The sequence below is a fragment of the Diabrotica virgifera genome, chromosome 6, assembly GCF_917563875.1.
Source record: "Diabrotica virgifera virgifera chromosome 6, PGI_DIABVI_V3a".
Taxonomy (NCBI): domain Eukaryota; kingdom Metazoa; phylum Arthropoda; class Insecta; order Coleoptera; family Chrysomelidae; genus Diabrotica; species Diabrotica virgifera.
The window spans coordinates 140,915,224-140,929,293 of NC_065448.1; the positions used below are offsets into that span (position 1 = coordinate 140,915,224).

General features: G+C 32.6%; 1 protein-coding gene across 6 annotated transcripts in view; it reads left to right on the forward strand.

The window, feature by feature from the left end:
- Positions 1-12,918, forward strand: part of LOC114325319 (coiled-coil domain-containing protein AGAP005037-like) — a 250,810-nt gene extending 237,892 nt beyond the window's left edge. For 5 of the 6 annotated variants that reach the window (XM_050654050.1, XM_050654052.1, XM_050654049.1 and 2 more), the window contains one exon: positions 1,791-12,918. In XM_050654050.1, the coding sequence (XP_050510007.1) occupies positions 1,791-2,960 (1,170 nt within the window). In that variant the 3' untranslated portion in view covers positions 2,961-12,918. The remainder of the gene's footprint in view (positions 1-1,790) is intronic. The other variant, XM_050654054.1, reaches the window with a different exon arrangement.
- The last annotated feature ends 1,152 nt before the right edge of the window (positions 12,919-14,070 follow it).

A 14,070-nucleotide genomic window follows, 5' to 3' on the forward strand; every position in this document is an offset into this window, starting at 1 on the left:
TTTTGAAAAATTTACTTTTTTCAAAATAACTTAAAAAGTAGTGATAAGAAAAAACTTAAAGAGTAAAAAAATGTAGATTTTGCTATTATAAATATGCTAGTTTTATTTTATTTCTCCGTAAGATAAAAATTGGTTAAGATATGGCTATTCAAAATTTGCATACGCTCGTGATTAGTGACCCATTCAAGCTTTCTCAATTATAACCCTTTCAAAAATAAATACTTTAAACCGGTGAGACTGACAGATCATATAAAAAATAGATAGGTAAGTAAATTGTTTGTAAAGCGGTAGCGATTAATTTCATTTGGGGAGCTAAACACGGCGAGATTTTCATGATGTTTTTTAAAAAAAAAGAGGGCCAACTTTATTTTGAGCGTAACTCGCTTATTTTTAATGCTAAAACTTTTGTTTAAAAATTAAAACAAAGCTTTTTATAAACACTTTAAAAAAGTTTAAATGAGTTTTTCCCGAAAAGTGCTTAATTTTTCGGTGATTTCACCTTGAAATATTCGATTTGGAATTAGACGAATAAGAACGTATTTTTCATGAGCTACAACTTTGTTTTTATTTGATTGATAGACTTTACTGATACACCATTTTTTGTGGTTTTTTATAAGCTACACTTTTGCTAAGGACATTTTTTTCGATAAAATATTTACTTTTTAAGTTATTCGCGAAAAACCATCTGAAAACGTAGTTTTTTTGTCGAAAAATCAACATTTTCAATGGCAAATAACTCGAAAAGTATTAACTTAAGTAAGCAACTCTATGGAACAAAAGTTGCTTAAAATCAGTCAGTTTATCCATTTCCGGTCTTATCTTGAACGTATGTTTTTCACCCCCGAGAAGGGGTGACTGTCACTCCCCAAGTAAAAGCAACCAACGGCACAATTTCAACTTTGAAGTGGAGGGTAAGTAGAACCTAAATCCAAATTTTCATTCAATTCGGAGTTGCCCCTGAAAATTACACGGTATCGCCGAATTTCCCGTTCATTTACTGGGCTAATAATATGTAATACGTTTTTACCATTTGGTTCATTACTAACGATAGATTACATTTAGCTAATTGGCTATTTTTATTCCTATCTTCATCATCATTAACTTGCCAACCAAGATTATGCCTTGGCCTGTTATACATATTTACTAATCTTTTCTATGCATTCGTATTTTCAGTTTACGTTCTCCAGTTTCTAGTTTCTATAAATTACCATTTTGTGTTTTTGGTGGCAATTATTCACATCATCAAATCTTTTTTAAATATTGTTATTTTTTTATAAAATATATTATATTTATTGCAGTTTTATTTCCAAATTAAATGTAATCAAATATAGTCCTCTATATAGAAAATATTGTTAGTAGGTACCATTATAGCACAAAATCGTGGATTGAATAAAATCTTTCATTAGACAAAAATAGTTTCAAAATTTGGATAAAATGAAATATATTCATGTGTAAATTCATCAATATTTACATACATATTAAAAAACATATACAAAAAAAATGTAGGTGCATGATTGACGCTTTATATTATTTCGTATTTATTATTATAAACACCATATAAAGTTTTCATTCTTAATAACATTATTACAATATGTTGCTCATTTTAAAAAATACATTATATTACACAAGGTACCATTACATATCTATATATTTTTTATTTTATTTTTAAATGTGCACGTGTTTAAAAATGTTGTGAAACATGCATAGTACTTATGTTATGTACTTTTAACTCGTTATTTTTATACTTACGTAAAAAATGTTTTAAAGATCTAATGAAAATATTTTTGCAGCCCCCTACCGCACCACGTTTGGGGCAGGTCCTCATCGGGGGAGACAGCAGTGCCTCCGACAGTAGCCAACGTCCGGAGAACGCACTCGACGCTCTGCTAGACGAGCTTCAAACCTTCTCTAAACCCCACCCTATTGCTCAAAACCAAGATGCCCATGCTTCTGAAGCCCCTGCTATACCTGTGAAAGGCGTCAGACCGCCCCAGATGTCAGAGATCGGCCGAAAAGGTAGCATGGATTCCGCATCTTTTCTTCCCACCCAAAATCTTTCCGTGAGCACTACAACTGGAAGCCTGAGAAGATTGCATTCGTATCCCAGTGGGTCAGATACCGACAACAGTCCTCCAATTCAGCCCCTACAAAGAGAATGTAAAACTGCCGCCAAACCGCCTCTGCCAGAAAGAAATCAAGAATTATTACAACAAGTAGCTGGAAAGAGAGTACCTCCTCCTCCACCACCAAGAACCAGTTCCAAATCACCATTAGCTTCACCAACCTCACCCAATTTACCTCCAAAGTCACCTGCTCTGGGACTTCAACATATCCAGAATGTACAAAATATGGTAGAGAAGCCTTTGTCGCAATTTGAACAAGCCACTCAAAACTTGGGACTGCAAACTTTGCGTAGAAATATTCCAAGCAGATCAAGTATTAAAGATCCTACAAAGTCACAGACACTACCTAGAAACATCGGATCGAACCTTCAGAACCTTCAGATCCCTTCCGATAGTGATGCTATTTCGGCCAGTAACAGTAGCAGTTGTGAAAGCGTAAATTCTCAAGATGGATCAAAAAAAACTAGAAAAGAAGAACTAGAACAGCGGCATCAAGAATTGCTTAAAAAGCAGAAAGCTTTACAGGAACAATACGCCAGATTACAACAACTACAACGAGGAAATAATACATTAGCTGTTGTACCACCAGCGCCAGATCAATTGCTTAAAAAGACAGGAAGTGAATCAAATCTATTGCAGAAAATGGGATTACAGCTCACTACCTCACAAATTACTGGCTCACTCACTAACCTACCAAATACGACTAAAACATTATTGACAAATACAAATTCCAACCCCATTAACTCATCTAGTGTACCAAATAACGTAGAAGACGAAAACAATAAAAACAATACCAACACGCATATGAATAAAGTCTATGAAACCGACATACTGTGACCTACTGAGATTAAATTGCTTTTTGCATGTTAAGAATGTCATATTTAACCTTCTCCCATATCATGGATTCACGGATTGTTATCTTTTTTATTGTTGAATGTTAGGTGTTAACTAATTTATTTATTTTTGAAATTAATCAGTGTTGTTTCAGGATCCTGCTAATGTTGTCTATGCCAATTCGTACCTACTCTGCGCAGTAATACTCAAAATAACTTTAAAGAAACTGTCTCGAAAATCAAATGTTTAATGAACTATCGGAAATACCTTCACTTCCATTTTTTTGTGAATTGTTATGGTAATCTCACTCAGGCAAAAAATTTTGGATATCCGATTTGTCTGAAAATTGGTATATAGCTTCTGCGGGACGTAAAAATAAGATATTTAAGGTCAAAAAACCTACTTTTATGCGATTTTACAGTGATTTGGTGTTTATTAAACAAAGTTGCATTTTCTCTCGCAAAGTATTAATGAAAAACATAATATTTTAATAGAAGGGACTCAACAAGTTGATAAAATCGTTTACTCACAATCGGTTAGTAATTTATGGATTTCTATCCTTTGAAGTAATCAGGAAGCGACTTATTACTTACTTTACTTTCCCAGCTAGCCGGGAAAGTACTTTCCCGGCTAGGATCTGTCAAAGTACATTCAAATTTACTATCAGACATTTTTGTAAAATAAACACAATTTGATTATATGTACAATTAATGGCGTAGTGTATCGCCTAAATGTCAGATTCAACAAACTTGTTTTGTTAGCTAGCAACGATCTCACAGGTTACTTAAAATAATTCATCTTATCACATAATGAAAATGGATACAGATATTTGAAACGAAATAATTATTGGTAGATTGTGAGTATTAGAAATCCATAAACTACTAACCGATTGTGAGTAAAATAGTATACAAACCTCGCGGGAACTCATTTTAGCCTCGCGTCTGTAGTTTACCTCGGTGCTTCGCACCTAGGTAAACTACCTTGCCGCTCGGCTGAAATAGAGTACTTTCCCACTAGGTATGTAATATACTTACCTTGGAGAGCAATTAAATTGTAATGCAGAAAGTCACGGCGAAATTAGATCTAGGATAGAGCAGGCTAGAGCGGCTTTTAGAAGGATGTCCAAGGTGTTATGTAACAGAGACCTAAAATTGGCATTGAGGATCCGCCTACTTCGTTGCTACGTGTTCTCTGTCTTACTTTATGGTGTCGGGTCCTGGACTGTGAATAAAATCGATCTAAATCGCCTTGAAGCTTTCGAAATGTGGTGCTATAGAAGGATTTTAAAATTTTCCTGGGTGGAGAAGATTCGAAACTCCACAATACTAGAACGTCTCAGCAAGACTACTGAGATCATAAAAAGCATCAAGCAGAGAAAGCTGGAGTATTTCGGACATGTAATGAGAGGTCCCAAATATATGTTCCTACAAGATATCATGCAAGGAAAAATAGCAGGCAAACGCAGTCCAGGACGAAGAAGAACCTCATGGTTGAAGAACTTGCGATATTGGTATGGTGTTGATACAAGCATGCTATTTAGGGTGGCAGTGAATAAAATTAAGATAGCTATGATGGTAACCGGCTGGCAACGTGGCATTGAAATTGTTAAAGTGTTTGATTTTTTGCCAACGATAAACCCGAAAATTTCGAGAATTGTTGCGAAAATTAAATGTTAACTGACAGTACCAGGTGATTATAAAGTGATGAACAGAAAAGGCAGAAGTACTGTGGATCAGGTTTTCACACTACGAGAAATACAGCCTGAAAGTTACGAATATAATAAAGACACCATGGTTCTTTTCATTTACTTTAAACAGGCTTTCGATCGAGTGAAAAGAAGCGAGTTATTCACAGCATTGCAAGACATGGACGTTTCTCCAAAGCTTATTAGAATTATAAAACTAACTCTCCAAAGAACAATGAATAAAGTCAAGATAAACAGTACTATAACAGAAAGCTTTGAGGTCAAACAAGGAGTGCGGCAGGGTGATCCATTATCGTCTATAATGTTTAGCATATTACTAGAAAAGGTTATACAGGAAGCAAACATTAATAGAACAGGTCTGATCTACCACAACAAACATCAGTGCTTGGCATTCGCAGACGATTTGATAATCTTGGTTAGGAGCAAAATATAACTTATAGAAACAGTCATGAAACTCGAGGAGAGGGCAGCAACCAAAGGATTGTATATAAATGAAGCAAAAACAAAGTATATGGAATGGACAAATAAGCAATTCGTTCGGGGGCAATACATAACAATGACAACAGTGAAGGGAACACAGTATAAATTCGAAGAAGTTGAGAGATTTGAGTACTTAGGAACTGTCTTCACAAGAGATCCTAACTGTGAAGAAGAAATACAAAAGAGAATTATGTCGGGCAACCGCGTTATATTTGCTCTTAATGGGTTGTTAAGAAGTAAAAATATATCACGAAGAGCAAAACTAAGAACTTACAAGACCGTAATAAGGCCGATAGAAACGTATGCTTCTGAAACATGGGTCACAACAAAAAAACATTAAGAGTTGTTATTAGTTTGGGAGAGGAAAATACTGCGCAAAATCTTCGGTGGGAAAAACTTAAATGGACAATGGATAAGAAGAACAAATAAGGAACTAACTGAGCTCTATCAAGATCCTAACATACTAGCAGTAATTAAGGCGCAAAGACTTAGATGGTTGGGCCATGTGCAGAGGATGATTCCATCTAGAATTCCCAGAATGGTACTATCTAGTGCATTGACAGGGAAAAGACGAAGAGGAAGACCGATGTCACGATGGAGTAATGGGGTTAGAGAAGATATGTGAAGAATTAACGTAAGGAACTGGGAAAGAAAAGCGACCGACAAAAGGGAATGGAAAAGAATAGTACATCAAGCCATGGGCCTACTAGGCTCGTAGTGCTTACATATTATTATTATGATGGTAACCAACGTTCTAAAAGGATATGGTACATGAAGAAGAAGAAGACTCAATAATGTCATTATATGGCATTATAACAAGTTATTTTGATTCAAAACATGGTTTTGATCAAATTTTATAGTGTAGGTTAAAATACCGTTTTTTACATTTTTCTCTATTCTTAAAATACATCATCATCGATTTGGCTGAAAATTTGCCCACAGATAGCCAAGACATCGGACTTTAAGTGGTTAGAAGGATTTGAATTATATTACCATACCAAAAAAGTTACATGCAGTAATATCAGACTAAAAAGTATATTAGTCCAGTCGGAATAGCATTTGACCTTGCATGCCGAGCTGCCCAAAATTTTATTTTTCTAATCTTTAGGGGAGTCAATAGTAGCCTAAATTTAAAATCATTAATGAATTCCTCCGTTACGTTAGCCGCCATCTTGATTTTAAAGGAGAACCTGTTTTGCTCAATATCTCCGCCATTTTTAACTTTTCGACAAAAATGATAGAAACTGAAATTGTTCAAAATAAATCGTATTTACAATTATTACAATTTCTTTTTAACAATTTTTGTCGTGAGGTCCATATTTTCGTGTTAATTTTACTTACAGTAGACGCCTATATTTTTGACTATGATATTGTATGTAACTTTTTTGGTATTATAATATAATTCAAATCCTTCTCACCACTTAAAGTCCTATGTTTTGGCTATATGTGGGCAAATTCTTAGCCAAATCGATTATGGTGTATTTTGGGAATGGAAAAAAATGTAAAAAGCGACGGTATTTTAACGTTTTCTATACTATAAAATTTGGTCAAAAACTTGTTTTGAATCAAAGTAACTTGTTATAATGCCATATAATGAAATTTTTGAGTCCCTTCTATTAAAATATTATGTTTTCCATTGATACTTTACGATAGAAAATGCAAATTTGTTTAAATAAACACCAAATCACTGTAAAAACGCATAAAATAACATTTTGAGAAAAAAAGAAGATTTTTTTACCTTAAATATCTTATTTTTACGTCCCGCAGAAGCTATATACCAATTTTCAGACAAATCGGAGATCCAAAATGTTTTTTGCTCCAAAATTGAGTGATTTGAAATGGAATCACCCTTATTATATATTAAGTAGGTATAAATAATTTCAACTCATGCAATTAACATATTTTTTAAGTGCTAGTTGATAACCACTATTTTCCTCTATCTGTTATAATTAACATATTGTGTATAAATTCAAATATAATAAATTGGCTTCATAATAAACGACGTATAGTACCTTTCAAAATATTTTATAAAACCTTAATCTGAAGCTTATTTTACAAAGTCACTTGCATTTGAATGGTGTTAACTTTTCGGTCCAGGTAGAAATTAATAGATTTTAATCTATTGTACTTTTAATCATTTCTATTTAGGATGTTGAGTTCTCAAAATTAATTGATACTACTCAAATACAAATGACTTGGTAATAGGATTAAGATACGGATTTAATTGAGGTAAACGTAGCGTAAAAATTCTGTTGGACTACGAACTTACAAGAGTGCAACCCCTTATTCATAAGGTCACAAATAAACTACAATCCATCAAAAATCTTATTTTTTTTATATCGTAACAAATTCCTTTTGTACATAGATGCTTACACAAATATAATTCGAACTAGAAAGTCATTGCAACAAAATTTAGCAATTTATTTAATTCCATAGGAAGATGAATGAACTCGTATTATAGTTATTAAAGTACCAAGGGTATTATCCGTAATACCCGTGGTGTCTTCAACGTATAATATCCAACTAAATAAAAAATTTGATTTGTTCAAAAATTGTGAAGACAGTAAAACACAAGAACTACTACTACTATCGGTTTACAGCGTTCTCCGACACCTTCCGACTCATAACAGCCATTCTTCTCTATTTATTCATAGACCTGGAGGGATTTCTCTTTCCTCTAGTTCTTTTTCAATTCCCTCCCTCCAGCTTCTTTTCGGAATTCCTCTTTTCCTTCTCCCTCGTGGTGTCCACGTCAAAATCTATTTAGGGATCCTGTTATCTATCATTCTCTTTACATGGTCGTACCATATTCGTTGTTTTGTATTTATGTCATAATTATTGTATGCGTGACTGCCATCATTTATCGTATTCTCTCATTTGGTATCCGATCTCTTCCTGATTTGCCTGCTGCTCTTCTCCAGAATTCCATTTCTGTTCCTAGTAACATTTTCTCTGTTCTTTGTTTCATTGGCCAAACTTCACTGCTATACGTGATTACACTTTCAAGTATGGTATTGTATGTGAGCTGTTTGTTCGCTTTAGATATTGTTTGGTCCTACAGAATGCCGTTCATCATGGATATGGCTTTCCTACCCTGTATATCGCTGTCTTTTATAGCAGCATCGAGTGTTTCATCTTGAGTTTTCTTCATGTCCAGGTACTTATATTCATCAGAGTGTTTAATTTGCTTCACCATTGTTTAATGTAATGGACTGTTTCGTCCCTCCAACACACATGGCTTCAGTTTTCTTCATGTTGACTTCGAGACCTCATTTGTTATATTCTTGTATTAGCTTCCGCATCATGTAACTCAAGTCGTTATGATCCGGAGCAATCAGAATTTGATCATCAGCGAAACATAAACTGTATAGTATTGTCTCGTCATTGAAAGATGCCCATGCCATTACATTTTCTTTTCCACAGCTCGAGTGCTTATTGCAGATAAATTTTGAAAAAGGTAGGCGAAATACAGCAACCCTGCTTCAGTGCTTTCGTGACCTTAAATTCCCCAGACATCCTTGATCCAGTTTTAATTTTTGCAGTCGTTGCTGTAGAGTTGACCATAGCTTGCTGAGGAGCACACTGTCATCTGCTTTTTGTAAGTCTTCGTACACCAAAATGCAAGAATATAGAAGTTATTCCATTAAATGAATTTTCTATTATTTAAAATCCGATTATTGTTGTGAGATAATTTTAATGTGTTAAATACGAAAAACACAGTGCAGACTTCTCTTTTCTAACTTTTTTAATAATAATATGTATTTTAGTACTATTAATCGTACATCATAGCATTTATTACATAATATGTTTATTTGTTTATCGATAAAATAAAACAAGATTTTGTGCTCTTATATGATTTGTTCAAGAAAATTTTATACAAATTGTTAACAAGTAGAATAAATTATTAATGTACCTACTGTATTTTGAGAACGATTTCCGAAGTGGAAATCGAAACGTCAAATACCTAAACTTATTTTAAAGTAAAATTGTGGCTTATTCCCAATAAAGAAAATAGCCACAAAAAATACGAAATACAAAAAAGTTCAAAACAAAATTATTTAAATTTTTAAATAGAAAGATTTTCGAAACAGTTTATAAAAAGTTTTAAATTCATAATTGTTGATTCGTTTAATTAATGAAGGTCGATAATCATTTTGCTTAAACAATTTTCTTTAGCTTAATTATTATAATGTAATTGTCTATTATCTAATGAATATATAATTTGTATGTAGCGCTTCTGGTCTTATTTGTATTTATTTTTATGAAAAATATAGGTAAAACAAGAAAATCAAAAATATAGACAACGTTAGATGCATTTTCAGAAAATATCTGAATGTGAAATATTGAACAAATAACAAATAATAATTACAACCTAATAATTGTTACCAAAATTAGAAAATGTACGCACTTTTGCTACCATCACATTATTAAGATGAAGAACGCATCCTAAGACAGATAGAAAAGAGAGAATGTTAATAAAAATAGTAAATAATGATTTATAAAGAGATTTGATATTTCTATTTTTTACATTTACGTAATACTCTCAAGTAATTTTACATATTTAATTTTTTTTATTATCGGTAACTTGTAATTATGCTAGATAAAGTAATCTAACAAAATTAATGCGCACACTGCTTATTAATTTATTTTTTTAATGTACCTAAGTTGTTTTATCTCCCAGTCTATTTAGCGTTTTTCATTAGATTAATAGAAAATTCTCGGTTTCCTTAAAAATCAATAGTTATGAAGGTGTCAAGGGTATTATAAGGATAATAATAGCGCTTGAGGTCAAAGGTGTATATTGACGTTGACTGAAAGCGTTATTACCCGTAATACCCGTGGTGCCTTCAATGTTTAATGACCGACTAAATATTCTTTATATTAGCAAAACTCGAATGAATTTTAAATAAATTAGTTTTTAAATAAGTGCCAGCGTTTACCTGAATAGTCGTAACGTAATTATGGTAACCATAGCTTTACTTAAATTTAGATTGTTTTTTGTCAACTTGACAGTACAAAATAGTATATTATGCAACAAGCATTTAATGATGGTCATTATGAAGTGAGTATGAGGGATACGAAACGAGCCGCCCAGCGCCGAGTTTCGTATAGAGTACGAGCTTCATAATGATAATTAAATGCAAGTTGTATACACGATTTTTTCTATGATCATTCACAACAAAAAATAGATTCAAATTTATTAATTTTGTAACGCAAACAAATTAAGTAGTTTGTCAATTTGTTCACATATTGAGAACTGTCAAAGCGTATGTATTTGACTCGCCATTGGTCACTGCGCGTGTGCCACCTTCATCGCGAATGCCATATCGCGATTCTATGGTTAAAAATCTGTATCGTAATGAAAATCTGTATCATAATGAAGTTCATTAGGATACCGGTAGTGAAATCATAATTGATTTATTATAGTATGAGAATAGAAAAAAAAATTGCGACTGAGGCATAAAATGTTCGATATGTCTGAAATCACGGAACTAAAATATCTTCCCAAGATATTTTAGTGAAAGCTGCTAAAGCTGTGGATGCGCTTCAGTCTGGAGCCTCTTCAATCTTTCAAAAAGTAATTTTTCACCGCTATCTGGGTCTTCCTATACTTAGCCAACCATTTGGTATATGTTTTTGGTGTTCATTTGAGACATTATTTTGAAATATTTTTTATTATTGTCCTATGTATATTTTTGCATACTACCGATAGCCAGTTAATTTTTATATTTCCATTGCATAGGCTGTCGTATTCTGGTAACCTTTAACTTTTCTAGCATATTTCAATTTTACTGTTTGTCAAATTTTTATTTGCTATCCTTTTTTCACTTTTGCTATCCTTTTGTCACCTCAAGTTTCTTTAGATTTGGGAGCTTAGAGGAGCCTTTAATAGAAGTGAGCCCAACATTGATGAGAGACAGGTTTCTCAGGTTTGTGAATTCGTCTGTTAATTCAACTATACTGGTAGTTTTTGAGTTATATAAGATTAAGTCTTTCATTTACTCAGGATCTCTGCCCGGTTTTTCCAATTCTATGCGTTTCTCCATTCCAAAATAATTTCGTTTTTAACACAAACGACACAAAATACACAAAAAAGGAGCCAAAAACGTTAAAACGTAACTTCGATGACAAAACTGAGCTTTTACAAAACTCGATCAAGAACAGCGAAGAGAGCGAAGACAGAAAGTCAATATTGATCTGACTAGTGTTTTATATAACTTAATCTCTTTTTGGTCATGACTTTATCGTCGATACACTATGAAAGCCATTACTTTAATTTTGTTTGTTGAGATTTTTTCTGGTGATCTTGAATCACCAGAATCATTTCATTTTTATAGAATATCTTATGGGGTTCCAATTAGCTGGAACCAAAATGAGCAATCCAGGGTGAGCTGGAACCTTATGATTAACAAATTAAATTTAACTAAACTGAGAATTTATTATTATCAACAAGTAGGACAATATAGTAAGAAAACAAATGTGATTTTATAGGGATATATTTAACTACAATAGATACTAAATGCCTGTGCTATTTTATTTCTTGTAAATTAAGTTAATTTTTCGTGACCAAAAAAATAGTCTCTATCATTTTAGCATACTTGACGAATACGAAAGGTTTTTATGAGAGATGTCTTAGGATGCAAAATAGGTTGCAACAATTTGCACTGTTTTGAAAATATTTGAAAATAATTATGAATGTACAGATAATAAAATATACATAACATACTAATTGGTTTATATATTATAGGCAAGTGATAAATAAATCAACTTGAGTTTTATTTGGGGATTGTTATAAACAAAAACCTATTTATCTTAATGTAAGGATACACATAATTCAACGACTAGACTAAATATGTATTTCGAAAAGATTTATCTTTTGCCCAATTTATTTGGTAAGAATAGTTATGTTCGATAAATGTATGTGTCACAATTCACAAAATACTTAAAATAAGATTTGCTCAATATTTGTATATACAATTTAGAAGAAGAAAATCGCACTTTAGGCAAATATGTGACTACTCATTCAAATATATTGGTGCAAACATGAAGCCTAGTCCATTTCAGTGCAAATCTACATAAGTACAACCGTAGAAATAAATAGGCGATTCTTATAGTTCATTTGTAAAATATCAACTAAAAACTGCTTTCTGGATAACATGAAATGATGTAGTTTATAACCGGGTAATTTACTTCTAATCCGCAGTACATCGACCTTTTTGAAAGATGATTACAAAAGTCTTAAAGATGGTTTTAACTGCTTCGTTTGAGCGAGTCTACCACTTTCTGAAAAATTTCAGAGTACAGGTTGGACGCGTTTCCTCGTCCCGCGTCATTAACATATTTACATTATCGAACTAACGAAACGTGGCTGTAAATTTGTCGGATAAGAGTTAAGAACAAAACTACCTTGCTAGAGTTACATCTTACGGGTGCCGGACTCTACGATTTTGTTATTACAAAACCCTTAATTTCCAATTTAAAGTACTTATATTTAATTAATAAAGATTGTCGACTCTTGTCCGACAAATTTACAGTCACGTTTCGTTAGTCCGACAATGTAAATATGTTAATAACGCGGGACTAAAATTTTTGAGAAGGTGGGAGTCGCTCAAACGAAGCAGTTAAGACCATTTTTAAGACTTTTGTCATCATCTTCCAAAAAGGACGATGTACTGTGGACTATTCTTACAACTATTCTGATTTTTCTAAACATTTGACAGTTTTTATGTAATATATTGTATTATTAAGTATTAAATAGTGCGTATCCCAAATAAACATTCTCTTTTATTTTTTATGCCTAATGTCATTCAGCATTTTACAAACTTTATTATATTATGTAGGTAAGTATAAATTTTGTTAATAAGGACAACAAGAAACATATTTGGATCGGCAATATATCCACGACCAGTGATGGGACGAGATTTCACTCGCAGTGATCTAGTCACGGTGATTTATAGATCACTGATAACTGTTCCAGACGAACTTCGATAACGGGAATCGGTGACCAGATATTTATAAATATATCAGTACCAATTTCACGGTCGTTGTCTCACAAAACGTGTTTATATAATAAAATATGTATTAGGATATTCTCGGTGATCGTGATTTGAGAAAAAGCGATTATTAATATCTGGGGTTTTACCAACAGTCATATTTTATGTTATTACAAACAAAAACCTATTAAATATTTTTTTCGTTCATTCTTAAAAGTAGGTATACTCAAAAAATTTATTTGAAATTTTAGAGTTATTTTTAGTTTTATTAATAAGCGTTATCAAGAAAGATTTATAGTGTTTTTTAAATGGATTACTTTATTGTTAGTATTGTAAATTTTTAATATAAATAAGTCAACATCTCGTCTTGCGTTAGACATATTCAATTACAGCAGTATGTTTTTATAATACGACCTAATAGAGAGTAATAGCGATCGTGTTTAGTTTATAATTATTGTGATTACCTGTTACTGTGCATAAAAGAATGGCGATCTCGGTCGCTGTTTAAAATCACTGTTATCTAAAAAGCACAGTCACTGATCACGGTGAGATTTAAAAGTCCCCACAATCACCATCACTCTCCAGGACGTACCTATCGTGGCACCGATTACTGAGTCTGTGTCTTTCGTTGCTGAATGAAGCGACATTTTGTTTTGCTCGGGAGCCAATTTGTGGAATTTTACTTCTGCTCGGACAACAGTTTCTGACGAATAGCTCAGACTCAGTAAAACACAAGTTTAATCCAAAAAATATATTCAAAATAAATAAAAAAACTAAAATTAACTTCTATTTGCTTAATAATATATACCGGGTGTCCCAATAAGAATAGCTCTCGGCCATATCTCGGGAACCGTTTATACTACAGCTTTGGAAAAAAAAATTTATAACAAAAGTTGCCTCGAGAAAAGCTTGGAAATTATTTTCATAATTGTAA